The following is an 18,430-nucleotide window of genomic DNA, read 5'->3' on the forward strand; positions in this document are numbered from 1 at the left end:
CAAGGCAGTGAGGCTGGCTTGTATAGGAACGGGAAAATAAATTCACACTGATGCTCATGTGATATTGCAGTTTAATGCACATTGTTCAGCACAATAAAGTGAGCTTTCCCCTGCTTTAGGTAATGTTCTTACCTGACCAGGAAATGTGAGATGCTGAGTAACAAAAGGAGAGAAAGTCCCTAGCATTGACATTTCTTATTGAGCACATTTTTAAAAAATGACTTCCTATATCAACAAAGCACAGAGAATTGATGGAAAAGTATAAAATTAAAGTCTGTGACATATCTTTTTAATTTAATTGATTTTTATGTGTTAATGGTGAACAAGGAACTTGAGACACAATGCATTCAGCAAGATACCATATAAAGATCTGGAAAGTGTTAAAGGTAGGAGTGAGTAGTTCTAGGAAATCATGTCTACTCAGAGAGGTTACACCAATGAGTTTAAAAATTCCCAGCTGGCTAAACCTAGTTCTACAGGTGGGGAGGATCTGAGCTGAAGAATAAATAATTACAAACATGATTCCAGTTCCCTGAAAATGCTGGAGCCTCTTGTAAATTTTACAACTCAAAATGCAAGTTAACTTTGTTTTTTTTCCTAGATGCCTTTGAAAACTGCAAAAACTTTACAGATCTCTATCTCAGTTACTTTTACAGATGTATCTGCATCTGCCCAGCCTGGATACAAAGCCATACCAACGGTTGATGCCAAGTTACCCTTTGATTTCTTCTTTCCTTTTTTATGAAATATCCCAGGAGCTAAACTATAACTTGGGTTTTTTTTTTACACACAATAGTTGTGATGCACTTTGTAAAGTAATTGCTTTGTACTGATTTTAAAAAATAAGTTAAACTTCATGAGTTGCAATTCCCCAAAGTGTCGTGTTTTATAGCAAGACATCAAATAGTTTTACGAAGTTTATTTAAATTTTGTGTGTTAATAGAAGCTTCAGCACAGGTTTCCCAATGGACTGCATTTACAGAATAGGAATTGCATCTACAACTAAAGTAAAAGGAGCTATACGTTAATAACACTGAAATACATATATATGTAAAGCACAACAGAAGTACTGTAAACTTTACAGCATTGACATTATTTTTCTACAGATATTGGAATGTATTTATTGTAAATGGTCTGGTACCATTATTTTATTGCCATTTTTACAAATGCTTTCTATGCAGGGAGAATAGTTTAAACTTAATCATTTGCATTCTTACAGTTAATACCTGGTAAAACCATAGCCCAGAAATATTTTCATTTAATATCTGTAAACATCCTAGAGAAACAGACACTTAGGCTACTGTACAGTGATTTACTATTTAATTCAATTATCCAATCTAAGAAAAATGAATCTTATTTTATTTAATAGTTATTGATTTCCAGAATTGACTGTATAGAAAGCTAATCATTTAAAAATGATAAATTGGAAATATTTTCATGTTGCGATCAGGAAATGTTTTAGATGTTAGAATTCACTTTGCATCGATTCACTGTATATATTCACCTGGAATTAATTATAATTGTTGCTTATGAACCAAGGTATTTGTAATTCTCTCTTTGTCTTCAATAACTATATAGAAGGCATGTCATTAATTTTCCAACTGTGTACAAACCATATAATCATAGCTCATCAATAAACATCAAAACAGTTTAGCATTTATCATAAGGCATTAGACTCTACACATTCTTGGAAACTATTTACATAAGAGTATGTGACAGCTGTTTCATTGTTAATGCTTCCCACTACATATCAGATCAAATAGTAGAAGCCTTCAAGGACTACAATAGCATGTTAGCATGAAATGCAGCTGAAAAGCAAGACACAACATCCTCTTCCCCCACAAAGGATGTTGAGAAGATTGTGTAACTTATTCCAAAACAAGGCAAAGATCCCAAGAAGAAAGTGCACAGAGACAGATTTCACTGAAGTCAAAGGCTTCAATTTTCCAAAATGTTTTCTCTCTATCAGAGGATTTTTAAATTAGCACCCCGTCAAACCAAAATATTCCCATAATTCTGTTTTCTTCACAGTTTTGGGTGAAGGGGAAGCCACAAATTTTATTTAGCTTAAAATCAGTCTTTCATAAAAGCTGCCGTTACTGCTCAGTTAGTAAACACAGCATGTAACTGAGCCACACAGATGGGAAGGTACAGGTTTGATTCCTGGTCTGTGCTAAGTTAGCTGATTGGGAATAGGATGATGCAGTTAATCCCAGCACCTCTAGGCTGGGTAAAGGCAAATATCTGCCTGGGTTCCCAATCCTGATCATTTTCTAGTGTTTCCTGCTGGAAAGTATGGTCCAAATTGGGCTCCACTATGATGTGTCTCAGTCAGTTGATGTCTGGACTCATATTTAGAATGGTCACAAGTGAGATACCAGAGGGTGCCTGATGGTGGTGGAATCATACCCCAGCAAGGAATCAGCACCTTCAGGACTGAAGAAAAAAATCCCACAGGGGAGAGGAGTCTTTTGTAGAGATCACAAGTCCATGTTTACAGGAAAAAATATTTATCCAAGTACAAGGTGAAACATTATCAAATTTGATTGAATTCCTGATCTCAGCCACATTGCTGTGTGGAACAAAAAACTGCTCTTGCACACCTCCCAGCTGCCAGTTAGGTGTGACATTTGTGGAGGCCTGGGTGTATGTACTCTTGGCCACAGTCAGTTCATATTCAGGGAGTGAGGACCAAGAGAAAATAGGATTTTCTATCCCAAACAAAAATTATCCAGATACAGTCACCAATTGTCTGATAAGAAATAGTCATTTAATTAATTATTTATTTCTAGTTATTGAGATGACAAGCTGTCACTCAAGTATAGAATGTTAACTAACATGAGGATGGTCTTTTGATAGCAGCCCGGAGGTTTTTTTTTAAATTGTTAATTTTGGAATACAAAATTAATTAATATTCATTGGTCCTGCACCATTATTAGAAATGTACAGACAATTATCCTCTGATGTACACAAAAACAAAGCTGTGCATTTGGAAAAACTCAAAATGTTGAGAGTCTGCAAGATATGTTTACAAAAATAAGTTCAGGTGCTGTTCTAAATTCAGTCTTCATTCAACACTCCTTGTGTATAAAGCAATTTCTTAGTTGATCTGGTAGTTTATTCTATGCTCCTGGAGCAATCTACGTAGCCTCTCAACTTCTTGTGTCTATAAAAGGAGTTTGACAAGTTTGAATCAATTTTTAATTTTTAAAAAAAAATAACTTTGTAAAGAGGATGATCTTACCAGTTCTGTGCACTCATTCTGGAGCTCACCCACTCTCTGCTTGAGGTGGTTGTTGGCATGTTTCAGCTCGGTTTCTTTCTTTAGTGCACGTGACTTCACAGTCATAAGGATCCCTATACAACAGTGAATTAGGAACAGATTATTAAAACGCACATGATGTTCAGTCATACTCCAATTTTAAAAGGCGTACTCCACTCAAGTTATAATTGTGGACACAGTAACCAATTTGTTTAAATTAACTTTCCTGCAAATGATTTACAATGATGGTAAGATTACATGTTGCTTACAAGAAAATGTTAAGCTTTCCCTTCTACCACAATCCCCTCCCCCATGAATGAAGTGAAATTGGAAAAATCACGGGCCCAAGCCAAAGGCGCAGTAATTTAAGGCGCCACACCACTGGCTTGGGCTACAAAATTTTGAAATATGCCTTCTTCAGGACTTATCAGTTGAAACTTTAGGCATAAGGCTTTAAAGTCTGAGCAAGTTTGGGATTTACAACACCTAATCCCTGAACTATCAATTAACACAAAAATCTCCTTTGCGGAACAGGACAGGAAAAAATAATTTCTTGGAAAATAAAGTCAATTTTTGATTGGGAAATATCAGTTTAAAAAGTTACATTTTGTGAAGCAGGGAATTGTTCAGCAGTCAATAAATGGCATCATGTTTCATAAAATGTATTCTCCCAGCAGCTGAATTCACCTGGTGAAAGATCTTAAGACAAAAGAAATCCACCTCCCATCTTTCCCCATCATGTATGATCCCATTTAAAGATGTTCAATTATGAACCAGAGTCTATGAACTGTACCATTTATTATTCTTGCTACTCTCCACAGTCGCAGTAGTATGAGTAATCCCACACCGTCAAAAGCATCTTCCCGGGAAATGTAGACAATATCAAGAATGAAAGACACAACAACAATTACTCCATCCAGGACTTCAAACTTGTGCCAGAAAAATTCCAACCGGAAGGCATATAATTTACCAATTAGCTCCAGTATAAAAAAAGTCAGAATAGCAATACTCAGGTAGTGAAATACCTGGAAAAGAAAGAATATTGTTAAATCTGCAGTCAAAAAAAACAAATGAGATCAAATAAAACACAGGGCTGATTTAGTGCATTTGGAAAATCATTTTTTCTTAAATGTAGCTTGCCTTATTGACTTGTCAATAAATCGCAAAATATTTGAAACACTATCAATTCCTGATTATTTCCATATACGTTGCAGTCAATTCATTGATAAAGCAGACACTTTTAAAATCAGTTTCTACCTTCCCTGATGGCTGAGTATATAAATGTACCAACTGTTTGTGGCTCAACCCCAAGCATAGGCTCAAGTGGGACAACAGTGGGAGTGTTGCAATTGGTCTCAATAATTCTGGCTAGTAAACAGCAGGGGGTTGGGGTGGGGGTGGGGGTGGGGGTTGGGGTTGGGGTGGGGGTGGGGGGAAATTCTACCAGCATTTTGCTCCTGATTGCTATAGTGACCCTTGGCAGAAGATTTGCAAATGGACAGCTTCTCACTGATGCAGAGCTTGCTGACACTCATTGTTTAGGTCTACACATAAGGACAGGCCACTTGGGCAAGGTAACAAAGGGCTACCAACACTTATGAATGATGTGGAGATGCCGGTGATGGACTGGGGTTGACAATTGTAAACAATTTTACAACACCAAGTTATAGTCCAGCAATTTTATTTTAAATTTCCACATCGTTCACCTGAGGAAGGAGGTAGCCTCCGAAAGCTTGTGAATTTAAAATAAAATTGCTGGACTATAACTTGGTGTTGTAAAATTGTTTACAACACTTATGAAACCATACATCAGCATGAATTCCTGGCTTTGAAAGAAAGAGAACATAGAAGAGCGGAGGGATAAGTCAAAAGAAGACCAGAGTAAGAAGAGTGCAGCAGGCAGAATTAGGGAAAGATTTATAAACAAGTACAAGGATTTTGAATTTAGTATGTTGGGCGAACAGGGAACAAATGAAATCTGGCATGGATAGAGTCAATAGGGGACTGACGCTTATTTTAGGGTAGGATGCATGCAGCAAAGTTTTGGACAAGTTGTGACTTTATGTAGGATAGAAGATGGGAGGTTTTTGAGTAGAGCACTGGTGAAGTCAAAAGTTTGGAGGTGACAAAGGCGGGCATGAGGGCTTCAACAGCTGTGGATGTGAGGTAAGTGCAGAGGCAGATGAAATTGTGGAGGTGGAGGTAGGCAGTCTTGGTGATGGCAAAGATATGGGGTTTGAAACTCAACTCAATCAAACATGACACTGAAGTTTTCATCATTGGGTTCAGCCTGAGTAAGTAGCTGGAGAAGAGTGATGGAATCAAGTGCTAGTGTAGGGCATTTTTGGCAGGTGCCGAACAAGATGGCTTCAGTCTTACTGAAGTTAAGTTGGAAAAGATTCATTCACCACTTGTCAGACAAGGAGTGGGATTACATAATGATGATCATAGAGTTGAGGGTGGTGGTGGAGAGGTAAAGCAAAAAGCTGACCCCGTGCTTATAGATAATGTTACTCGGGCAGCATGTAGATGAGGAAAAGAAGTAGGGCAAGGATGGACCTAAATGATTGTGTAGGGGCAGGAGAAGAAACCATAGAAGATGGTGTGCTAGCTATGTTGGCACAGGACAAGTGAGGGCAGTGCCATGAGAGGAACATAGGATCAGGAGTAGGTCAGGAGAGCCTGCTCTGCCATTCAATTAGATCATGGTTGATTTGTATCTCAACTCGAGAAGCGGAAGATATGGGTATAATTCTTAATGAATACTTTGCGTCTTCACAAAAGAGGGAGATGATGTAGATATTGTAGTTAAGGAGGAGGAGTGTGAAATATTAGATGGGATAAACATAGTGAGAGAGGAAGTATTAAAGGGTTTAGTATCTTTGAAAGTAGATAAATCGCCAGGTCCAGATGAAATGTATCCCAGGCTGTTAAGAGAAGCAAGGGAGGAAATAGCAAAGGCTCGGACCATCATTTTCCAATCCTCCCTGGCTACAGGCATGGTGCCAGAGGATTGGAAGACTGCTAACGTCTTACCGTTGTTTAAAAAAGGGAGAAAAAGATAGACTGAGTAATTATAGGTCAGTCAGTCTAAGCTCAGTGGTGGGCAAATTATTGGAATCAATTCGGAGGGACAGCATAAATCGTCATTTAGAAAGGCATGGGTTAATCAAGGACAGTCAGCATGGATTTGTTAAGGGAAGGTCATGTCTGACTAACTTGATTGAATTTTTTGAGGAGGTAACAAGGAGGGTTGATGAGGGTAATGCGTTTGATGTAGTGTACATGGATTTTAGCAAGGTCCTACATGGCAGACTGATCAAAAATGTAAAAGCCCATGGGATTCAAGGGAAAATGGCTAGTTGGATCCAAAATTGGCTCAGTGGCAGGAAGCAAAGGGTAATGGTTGACGAGTGTTTTTGTGACTGGAAGGCTGTTTCCACAAGGCTCAGTACTAGGTCCCATGCATTTTGTGGCATATATTAATGATTTGGACTTTAAAGTGGGGGTGCTTGATCAAGAAATTTGCAGATGATACAAAAGTTGGCCGTGTGGTTGATAGTGAGGAGGATAGCTGTAGACTGCAGGAAGATATCAATGGACTGGTCATCTGGGCAGAAAAGTGACAAATGGAATTCAATCCAGAGAAGTGTAAGGTAATGCAATTGGGGAGGGCAAACAAGGCAAGGGAGTACACAGTAAATGGGAGGATACTGAGAGGTGTAGAGGAAAAAAGGGACCTTGAAGTGCATGTCCACAGATCCCTGAAGGTAGCAGGACAGGTAGATAAGGTGGTTAAAAAGGCATATGGGATACTTTCCTTTATTAGCCAAGGCATAGAATATAAGAGCAGGGAGGTTATGCTGGAACTGTATAAAACATTGGTTAGGCCACAGCTTGAGTATTGTGTACAGTTCTGGTCACCACATTACAGGAAAGATGTGATTGCACTAGAGAGGGTACAGAGGAGATTTACAAACATGTTGCCAGGGCTGGAGAATTTTAGCTATGAGAAAAGATTGGATAGGCTGGGGATGTTTTCTTTGGAACAAAGGCGGCTGAGGGGAGATTTAATTGAGGTTTATAAAATTATGACGGGACTAGATAGAGTGGATAGGGAGGACCTATTTCCCTTAGCAGAGGGGTCAGTGACCAGGGGGCATAGATTTAATGTAATTGGTAGAAGGATTAGAGGGGGGCTGAGGAGAATTTTTTTCACCCAGAGGGTCGTGGGGGTCTGGAACTGACTGCCTGAAAGGGTGGTGGAGACAGAAACCCTCAAATCATTCAAAAAGTACTTGGATGTGCACTTGAAGTGCCGTAACCTACAGGGCTACTGACCAAGTGCTGGAAAGTGGGATTAAGTTCTTTTTCGGCTGACATGGACACATGGGCCGAATGGCCTCCTTCTGTGCCATGATTCATTTACCTACCATAGCTCTATATCCCTTGATACCCTTACCTAACAAAAATATATTGATCAGTCTTGAAAGCTCCAATTGTCCCAGCATCCACAGCCTTTTGAGGGAAAAGAATTTCAGATTTTTACTATCCTTTGTGTGAAAAGGTGCTTCCTGATTTCCCTCCTAAGATTATGTTCCCTTGTTCTTGATTCCCCCACCAGAGGAATAGTTTCTCTGTATCTACCCTATCAAATCCTTTTAACATTTTAAACATCTTGATCAGATTACCCCTCAATCTTCTATACTAAAGGGAATACAAGCCAAGTTTATACAATCTGTCCTCATAATTTAATTCTCTAAGTTCCGGTATCATTACAAGAGAAGAAATGGTGGAGTAGCATTTAGTGGCAGTCAGAGTCATAAAAGATGTCTTTGTAGACTTTGAACAGTGTGATCTGTGGGGCAGGGCAGAAACTGGACTGAGTTTGTTTCATATTGTAACACTTCAACAAATCTAACATTCAGATGCAACTACATTTTCCGCTAGCCCCATATGTGAATTCCTCAGCGTAGATTGGAAGTTAATTATTTAATTTATTTTCTAACTTGCATAAATTACTTTCTCAACATAATCCAAAAGTCTGCATTAACTAGTTTTACAATTAAAAGGTTTGTGTACCAGATTCTAGGAAAAGTAAAAAAAAACAGATCTACAATTAATCCAATAAAGTTGCAATAGAATTCATATAAGTTATCATCTGCTGTTCATCTGACAGCACCATTCCTCTACACGTAAAACTCAATGCCACAAGGTATAGCAGATTAATTATATTATCCAGTAGTCCTCTCTACAACCATATAGAGAAGATTTTCTTGGGTTCGCATCTGGGTGCAGAAATTATCAGAAAATTGGATGGGTTCTTTCACAGGTTTGTGCTCCGTGAAGTTATAATTATTAAGAATTTAAACAAATTATGCTCAAAATTGACATTTTTCACTGTCCAGTTCAAATTTCCATTCATTCTTGACTACAAAACAAGTTTAAAAGTAAAAATTACTCAGGACGTTATCATAATTATAATTTTTTTTGTTCACCAATTTGCTCCACTCCCCTCCTTTGCTGATGGCATTGGTTCATCGAGTACGATTCAATGAGCATTTGCCGGTTATGGTACCTCGCCCAAATGACCAGTATGCTTGTCAGCCTGAACTGTGAATTCTAGGAGGCTACTCGTCCACAGGGGCATCACAGCCAAGCCCCTTTCTGGCTTTACCAGGCATTAACAGTAGGGATTACTGGCTAGTGATCAGGACTGGGAACTCAGGCCAATTTTCCTCTCCCTAACCTCTGCTGGTATCCCTGCCCAAACTGAGATTAACTAACTCAGCATGTAATAGTATCAAACCTAGGATCTTCCTGGTTTTAATAACTCAGCTACACATTGGATAAACTCGCTGAGACATGAGGAGCCTAAATTCCAGTACGCTAACCTTAAAATGGTGAAATATTTCTGTATAAAAATTTTTTAAAAAGTGTACCCCATTCCTAGTTAAAAATGTAACCAGTATCTTCCACAATAAAACTAATGAAAAGGGGGGATTAAAGATACATTTAAGCAGTTGTGTTGTTACTGAAACAATGTCAGTCTTGTGTAGAACAGGATGTGAAAGATCTGATTAGATGAATGTGACCCTATGGCCTACGTTAGCAAAGAATCAATTGAAATGTTTTAATTATATTCATTAATTGGCACTGCTTTACTCAGCAGTTGTTTTGCAATTTTTCTACATCCTCCTTTCTCATCCGTTCACATTGCTTGTGTTTCATTTCCATTGATTATGTTGTTTCTTGTTGCTTAACCTTTCACCCATTTTCCCTGACTTCAGACTTTGTAAAATATATACATTTTAAGCATCCCTATCTTCTGGATGAGATTTGTATCTGCAAAATTACTTGTAAACCTGAATATCCGTCGATTAAAATTCATGCAAGAATAATTCATTAAATCCAAAGAAACTACATCTGTATATTCACGAGTACTGGGTGTGTTTTTGTAATATTTAAATACATTTTTGCACTGGGTGGAGATTAATATGAATTGTAGTCCGTCTCCAATTTATTACACAATGGCCTCTATCAAGAATTAGGTTTGGAGAGCAGGGTTCTCTGGGAAAGTGTTTATCTTTATTGGCATTCTGTGTATTATGATACAGACGGAACATGCAGTTAGTGATTAATTGGTAAATGAACATTCAAAGCAGGCAAAATCAACAGTGAAACTTCAATGAAACAGAGCTGAAAGAATGAGTTGATGAAAAAAGGCTGTTTAAAAACAACATTGGATGTAATTGGTATACTTTCTTATTCCTGTTATTATCCTGGTGAATCTATTCTGTCCAAAACTGCACACAGTAATCTAACTAACCATTGCCTTGGACTAATTTATCATTACTTCTTTGCTCATACTTATAAATCCCAAAATGCTTTTGGCCACTTTTTTTTTTAATGACTTTATCTAAAAGCATTTGGATTTTCAATTAATTCTGTATTTGCACCTCTTGTTCTCTGTTCCTTCAGCATTTTTCCATTGAGATTCCCTTTCCTTGTTTTTCCTTCCAAAATGAATTTGCCTCACATTTCTCGGTATCAGATAACATCTGCCTTCCCATTACGTCAACCTGTCTGTGGTTATCGCCAGAGCTTCTGCTGCTATCTCTTCTCTGACTTCTCTTACTATTTCTTTTTATATTATTGCGAGTCTTTTTTCATATTCCCTTTTACTCTTTCTAATCTTCATTTTCACCTCTACTATACCTTCCATATTTCTCTTGACTTTGTTTAATATTGTTAGCCTTAGTTTTAACATATGGCTCCATTTTTAGTTTTGATCTCTACTTAACCATGGAAGTCTATGCTCTGTGGACCCACTTTTTGCCTTGTAGGAATATGTCTATTTTGTACTCTATTCATCTCATATTTGAAGTTTCTCCCACTGCTGATCTGTTATCCTGTTTGCTAACTTCTCTGCCCAGTTAATTTGGACTGGATGTCGTCTTATTTCACTGAACTTTGCCCTTTTGTAGTTCAACACCCTTATCTTTGATGCTTCATTATCCTTTTCTATTCTTACACTATGTGGTGCTCACTATTTCCCAATTGTTCTCCTAGTCTCACATCAATTATTTGCCACACTTCATTTCCTAGAAGCAACATTTTTTTTTCTTGTTGCACTTGAAACACGCTGATCCAGGAGGCTGTGCTGAATGCATTCTAAAACGTGTTCTCCACTTTCACCACATAAAACAGACAGGGATAAAGATAATGTGAGAGAATTAAAAGCACCCAATATTATTGCCCCGTTTTATTTAGACATCTCTCTGAACTGTTTACAAATCCCCCCCCCCCTCTATTTTATCTCCACAGTTTGATAGCCTATATTGCACATTGAGAATTGTATCTTTTACCTTCCCATTCTTTAACTCTGTCCATTTAGTGTGGAGTCAGCTTTTGAACTGAATGATTTGTTGAAAAATAAGGGAAGATGGCCTATAATTTGTTCTATTGCAGCTGCTGTGATTTTGCAAATGCTGACACTCAATGGGAACTGCATTGTACAGTGTAAGCCTTGTAACACAAGCAGGAAGGGTGTAAACCAAATGGATGATTGGTCAGCTGTTTCAATATGGAGTCAGTGCTCACAATTGGTTTATAATTGATAAATCATTGGAGTCTTAAGAATATTTACATGTGACAAATATTTGGCATAACGATGGATGGAGAAGCAGCTGAAATGGTGATGCGATGAGAGATAGAGATATAAAATCTAAAAGAAATCCTAAAAAGAAATGGAAACCAGCACTTCAAGTTGCAAGTTGTCATGGTGAGTTAAAGAAAAACAATGCACAAGAAAATAAGTTATTTAAACAGCATGAAAACATGGTATGTTTGTAGATGTAAGTATTCATTTTATAACTACATTTTACATTAGAAGTCCATCCTTGGTCCTAGCCCATCCAATAACATTCATATGCCTGGCTAACTTAAAAAGTTGAAAGGAAGGCAATACTGGATTTACTTCTAGTATCAATGATATGATGGGCTCCTGGAATTTCAGCAGTGGGTTCTCCTGATCCAACCCTATATCGTCTCCCATCACAAAGACTGCTTACTTCCACCTCTGTAACATCATCTGGAACCTCATTCCATTTGCCCGCTGAAACCTTCATCTGTGCCTCTGTCACCAACAGACTCAGCTATTCCAATGCTTTCCTGGCTGCCCTCCCATCCTCCACCCTCTGTAAACTTCAGCTCATCCAAAACTCTGCTACTTGTATCCTATCCCGCTCACCCATTACCCATGTCCTCACTAATCGACATTGGCTCCTAGTCCTCCAATGCCTAAAATTTAAAATTCTCATGTTTAAATCCCTTCATGGCCTCATCCTTCTTTATCTCTGTAACCTGCTCCAGCCCCACAACTCCCCACCAGCCACCCCCCTCCCCCAAAACTCATTGTTCCTCTGACTCCAGCATCTTGTATGTCCCCCCTGCCTTTAGCCACCTATGCCCCATGCTTTGGAATTCCATCCCTTAACCGCTCTGCCTCTCCACCTCTCTTCCTTTAACCAAGCTTTTGGTTATCCCTCCTACTATTTCCTTTGGCTTGCCGTCCATTTTTTGTTATACCTCCGTAAAGCACTTTTTTCTATGTTAAAGGTGTCATAAATGCAAATTGTTGCTGTTGAAAATTGATTTAATAGAAATGCATTTTACCATACCTGGGGTGCTATTTTCTCTTTGTCTGCCTCAACGATTGCTAAATCCATTAGCAATTCACAAAACACGAACAATGCATCCAGAATGACTAAACACACAACGGCAATCTGTTTTTTTAATAAAATAATCAAAAGTAAGTACAGTGCAGCAGCAGGTACAGCAAACATGACCATAACACAGTATTTGTACTAATCCTATTCAGAGCAGGTTATTAACATCTTTACTGCCATTAAATATAAAAAGTTATTGTCACTTCTTTGCCTGCATAGAAACATTTGTCCAGTTTGCAAACAATCAACACCTGGCTTAGCTCTACAACATACACCAGGTCTACTTGCAACAGGGTATGATTTCACCCATTAAAGTATATCTATGGCATAGCACTATTTTAATTAAAAGGACTCAAAACATTTATTTGATTGCATTTCTCATTTTATTTCACTGATTAAGCAATTAAAAATAATTAGCATATTATTGTTGGCAGTTGATTTTAAAGATTAAAATAGTAAATACAAAGATCATTGTATCTGGCTCCATGATGCCATCCCACCGGAATTTCAAAATTTTAATTTTGTTGGTGCAACTTACTATTTTAAAATTTCTCCTAAAACATACAAGCTAAAACAGAATACGGTCAGCATTAGAAAGCTTAACCTGTCCAATGCAGGGTTACTGTTGGTACTTTGCTCTAGCTTTTATAGTTTCAGAGATATATATGTTGAACATTACTGTTGGTGGGGTAGTAAATTGCTATCATTAATATGCCACATGTAACCTGTGTGAGAAATAAGTGAAAATAAAGATACTGCCACTGGTATAGTATCACAAGGACAAATTGAAGTGTCCTTTCAGAGGTTCCACCACGCCCGAGTTATCTGCTCAGCCTCACTATTTCTCATACGTCACTGCTGCCCATGATATATCCTTCATTTCTGCAAATGACAGGTCCAGGGAACCTGACCTTTGTTTACAGGATCCCACATTTACTCTGAATCTAAACCAGTTTTCAATCATACAAGATTGAAAATCAATTTTAATGCAGAAATTTCATGAAGTAAGCAAACTTCATAGAGTTACATCGAGTCTATAGCACATTCGGTCCAACTGGTCTATGCTGGCGTTTATGCTCCACCGGAGCCTTCTCCCTCCCTACTTCACCTAACCCTATCAGCGTCCCCTTCAATTCCATTCTCTTTCGTGTGCTTACCTAGCTTCCCCTTAAATGCATCTATGCTATTTGCCTCAACTACTCCTTGTGGTAGCGCATTCCACATTCTCACCACTCTCTGGGTAAAGAAGTTTCTCCTGAATTCCCTATTGGATTTATTAGAGACTATCTTATATTGATGACCTCTAATCTTGGACTTCCCCACAAGTGGAAACATTTTCTCTAAGTCAACCCTATCAAACACTTTCATTATCTTAAAGAATTTATACTTGAATCCAAAAACAAAGTGATTTTTGTTTAACTGTGTTGTGCTTATTTGTTAATGAAAATGAAAACAAACTTATATTTACTGGCAGTGGTATATGGTGCTATTCTGCTTAGGACATCTGATGTGTTTCCACAGTTCTTGGGTAGACCACAAGAATGTTGCACATTCAAGTCATGAGGGAGGACAAAAACCACAGCAAAGTCCTGCTACAAATCTATGTCCTACTTGCTAATGTAATCGTGAAGCTGTTTGTGACTTTGATCTCCTGGCTCTTTTAGCACAGTTAGTTTGCAGAAAGATGGAGTTTATTCTACAGTAAGTAGGGCAATGAGAACATAAAGTACTGAACAAAAGGTTATTCACTCAACAGACAATGTACAATTCATAATGTCATGGAATCAGCCCACATTACATAGAAAACATAGAAAATAGGAGGAGGAGTAGGCCATTCAGCCCTTCGAGCCTGCTCCGCCATTCAATACGATCATGGCTGATCCTCTATCTCAATACAATATTCCCGTTCTCCCCCCCCCCCATACCCCTTGATACATTATTTAATCTCCTAAGGGAAGTGAATAACCAGAATGATAAAACTTTGCCCCAATTCCTAAAAGTTAATTGATCAAAGACTCCCAACGTACTTGTCTAATATTACAACTGACATTGTTCAACCCTGACCAGCTGCATGCAGCAGGTGACCTTTCCATGTTTCTACAGCTCCAATGAATATTGGATATTTATGATCTTTGTAACCTTCAATCCTGTCCTTAACCAAACTATTTAAAGACAATAAATCTACGTGGGTGTTAGCTAGTTTTATTGAGAGTCTATTCCAAATCTCAAATTTTCTTTGAGAACAAAATATCTTCTAATCTCAGACCTCACTTCACATTTGCCAGTTTTGTCCCCCTGTGTCCTAGTTCTAAGATTGCAGACTAAGTTAAATAGCCTATTTACATCATCAATAATCATGCCAGGCCAGGGCCAACAAGAGTTTGGATGGCTCAGTTGATGTCACGATAATACCTGAAGTAATCCCACAATCAATTTTTATTTAAGCAGCCGACGTTTATTAGACTCGATAAAGACACCAGGCATTTAATGTGCATCAGGCCTGATATGCTATAAGGAAGATAGCAGGTAGTCCTACATGCTTTAAATACCATGAACTTCCTGACTTACAACATCTTGTAGAACTTACTTCCTGGTTTTAGGTAATGGCAGTAAGCTCTTTTTTCCCCAGTTTTTAAAATTTAGTGGGGAAAAATTGATCCAAGTGACATTTTAAAAAATCTCCTTCCACCTGCACTAGAGGCTAAGATAGTTTCATTAAGACACAAAATGCGCTGTTTAATGTTAATGTTTTTCTATGTTAACTTGCCACAATTAACTTAGTATGGACAGCTACTTTTAATGAACAAACCAATATGAATTATCCTATTAATAACCTTGTTGTGAAGTTAATCATTTTATCCAGTCTGCAATATTTCTACAACCCAAATTTTATTGTATACATATTTTAGGATTATTTTATAGTTGATAACTCTTAAAGAGATTCATTATTAGTATAATTGCTGAATGCCTATTTCTTAACAGTCTTGCTATTAAATTTAGATGGTACCTGAAATTTGTTTGAGTTAAATAGCCACTTGAGAGCATCCCTGAAAGAGGTGAATTCAGAATGAAGATTTTCTTCATCAGCATCTTCTAGATTATCATGGTCTTCCTCTTCTTGCCACTTTTGGTAGTCATCGCCCACAGTGGTGAAGTATCTTAGGAACTTTGCCATTGGTGGAATGCTTTAACCGTAATTTCAATCCTATAAAACTAGGAGATAAATGACTCAAAATTTGAGAACTTGCCTCTAGGGGCCGGCCAAGGAAAATATTCTGGAACAATTCTGATCTGAGATTATAAAGCGTTTAGATAGAATATCTGGAGCTCAGGGTGGTTATATTAGTTTAATAAAATCACTGAGCAATTGATGTCCATTTTGTAACCTCTAAACTTGGCAAAGCCATTTTCAAAATATAGAAAGCTATTATAAAAAACACACTCTGAATTGAGATACATTTAATCTGCAAAATAATTTAGAGATTTTATGTCCATGCAAGAAATATTTAGGTTTTAGTTATTTTCCCATTTGGGAGATCATGCAACCGATACCATTTTAGATCTATCTTCAAGGAGATGCAAAGATTGCTTCAACTTTCAATCTACTCCCCCACCCCATCTGATGGCTTGCCAGAGAACAGGAATTTGTGGTGTGGTGAATCAAGTGTGCAAACCACCATCCTACCACACTGCAGTGTTGCACATTAATCCACAAATGTGCTACAATAGTGAAGACCTTAGATATGATACCTCAGCGAGTTTATTCAGTGAATAGTTAAGCCATTACAAACCAGGAAGGTCTCTGTACTGAGTTAGTTGATCTCAGGCAGGGTGGCAGTGGATCTACTACAATTAGCCTTAGTGTTCTGGATTAGAAATGTGCAGCTAAGGTTCTTACTCCTGATCCGCATCTGACTCATGCAGGGAATGTGGACATTGGATGAGGATCAGCTCCCTCCATTCTCTACAATTAAATAGCCTGACAATACTCAATGTAAAGGTTTAGACATGAATAATAACCACATTGGAAAGGTACTAGGGAGTAATCAGCATCCATTGGAAGCATTCAAAAGTCTACACTTTCTGGAGAACAGGGAAATGGAGGAAACTGGTAGGAAAACAAATTCTTGATATTTAACCTGTATAGTAAATGCAGAGGGAAACCAGACAAAAACCATTGTTGTACAAAAGCAGTTGAGACTATCATGTGGCAGTTAACCTACAGCTAGAAAATCCTTATACCACTTCAAGTCCACTATTAGGAGCAATTTTACAACAAAGAGCAGCATAGCTCCTCTAAGGGTCTAGTGAGTAAATGCCATGTAGTTTGGCATTGAACTGTGCAGAACAGGAACATCTAAGGTACCATCCTTGCTCTATGTTGAGTTGGCTATTTCAGCTGGGAAAACAAGGGGGACATTCTAATTGTCCTCAAGTGAACCTAGGCTACAGAAGGGAAACATCACCCAGGATTCTGGCTCCTGATCATGACCCAGTGTCCACTGCTGAAAGAAGTGGAAATCAGGGAAAGGAGTGGATCAGGCTCCTCTGCGATGTCAACTAGCCGGGAATATTCACCATCTAGGTTACATGTGAAGAACAGCCATTTGAGTGAGCACCCGTACTATATACACCATCATTAATATCTGCCTTCAGGCATAGAGACGGGTAATGGGGCAAAATCACAATGCAATGCTTGACAAAATTAAACAGGTGCTTCTGTTATTGAGTTGCTCTTGTTATGCATGTGATCTGGCTGAGGGTCTCGTGATTTCCTCCTTTATTCCAAACAACATAAACATCCAAGAGCCCACTTCCCCAACACCAACATGGACCTCTCTCTCTCTCTCTCTCTGTACAGCCTCCCAATGGTCAGCTGGCTCTGAAATCCAATTCTTTTTTGTACCACTCAAGCGATAAGTCCGACATTAAAAGTAGCGGATTTAAATAAACTCTACAAAACGCGACTGAATAAACTCCAGCTCCAATCAAAGTATCGGCAGAAACTCAAAGCTCTAAATAATGTACTTACAGGGATAGTGGTTTAGGAAAGGAAGGAAATCCTTCTGTGCAGTTCTTGGTTCGAATCTTCTTCGTTGTGACAAATGCACTTTGACCTGAATCCTGCTCACGCTTTTCCCGGACTCAACGTTTCCTTCCGCTTTTCCTGACTGTTCCTCTATGGATTCTTCAATCTGGAAGTCTGGTTTCACTGTTCCTTGTGCTTACTCTCTGGTGCGACTTTTCTTGCATGAAGCATTTTATGCTATAGGCAGGCATGAATCCCTGACATTATTTGCTTGAGAGTCCCTGATTACCAGAAGTGAAAGAGTGAGATTATTGGACCAGGTTGCGCGACGTCCCGCTACACAGCGGTCAACATCAGTGAGATTTCTGACCAGCAACAGTGAGATTTCTGACCAGCAACAGTGATTGCAAACCCGGTTAAACACGTAGTGCTGTGTTTACTTTTAAGTGTAACACGCACCAAAAAGGTTGGATTTTTAAACCAAAAATAGCAAACCAACACCTAATGAGTGATACTTGGGAGGATCTGCTTCAGTCACTTTTAGGGGCATTAATTATGTTGATTTTATAAAAAGCTGTTCCCGTAATTGCAGTATAGCCATTCTGAACTTGATTTTGCCAATTTAAACACTCTTACTTTCAGAGGTGGTATGAAGTACAGCTTTGTCAGCAGTAGTACAGCTGTGATCAAAGCATCTCTATTCTCAATATAACACCGCTGATTCTGCAGAGACCTGAAACTTGTCGCCAGCAGCAGCGAGGTTACATGCAAAGGGAATCTTGCATTACCGACAGTGTCCCCTGCAGCAGGTGCAAACCTGCTTTTCAAACTACTTTTAAAAGCTTCCTCCTTTTACCCAAAGGCGGTGAGAGATATTGGAGTATAGTTACACCGGCACTGGTAGATCAT

At 38.4% G+C, this 18,430-nt stretch overlaps 2 protein-coding genes across 2 annotated transcripts in view; one reads left to right on the forward strand and one right to left on the reverse strand.

Moving 5' to 3' along the window:
- tctn1 (tectonic family member 1) overlaps positions 1-1,666 on the forward strand; it is a 37,082-nt gene extending 35,416 nt beyond the window's left edge. The window contains exon 14 of the mRNA XM_068005844.1: positions 602-1,666. Coding sequence (XP_067861945.1) covers positions 602-745 — 144 coding nt within the window. The 3' untranslated portion in view covers positions 746-1,666. The remainder of the gene's footprint in view (positions 1-601) is intronic.
- Positions 55-17,752, reverse strand: hvcn1 (hydrogen voltage-gated channel 1). Its single transcript, XM_068005847.1, has 6 exons — positions 17,525-17,752; positions 15,500-15,705; positions 12,445-12,549; positions 4,056-4,287; positions 3,245-3,357; positions 55-3,166 (listed from the first exon to the last, which is right to left on the reverse strand). Exons 2-6 carry the CDS (start codon positions 15,665-15,667, stop codon positions 3,101-3,103), a joined length of 684 nt encoding a protein of 227 aa, XP_067861948.1. The 5' UTR covers positions 15,668-15,705; positions 17,525-17,752; the 3' UTR covers positions 55-3,100.
- Between the last annotated feature and the right edge of the window lie 678 nt (positions 17,753-18,430).

Source organism: Heptranchias perlo, chromosome 25, assembly GCF_035084215.1.
Source record: "Heptranchias perlo isolate sHepPer1 chromosome 25, sHepPer1.hap1, whole genome shotgun sequence".
Taxonomy (NCBI): domain Eukaryota; kingdom Metazoa; phylum Chordata; class Chondrichthyes; order Hexanchiformes; family Hexanchidae; genus Heptranchias; species Heptranchias perlo.

Excerpts from the sequence above, each read along its gene's own strand:
- hvcn1 (XM_068005847.1), bottom strand. The coding sequence starts at position 15,667 with ATGGCAAAGTTCCTAAGATACTTCACCACTGTGGGCGATGACTACCAA. Across the intron at positions 4,288-12,444 it reads AAGAGAAAATAGCACCCCAG|GTATTTCACTACCTGAGTAT; the intron begins GTATGGTAAAAT and ends TTTCTTTTCCAG. Across the intron at positions 3,358-4,055 it reads AGTAGCAAGAATAATAAATG|GGATCCTTATGACTGTGAAG; the intron begins GTACAGTTCATA and ends ACTGTTGTATAG.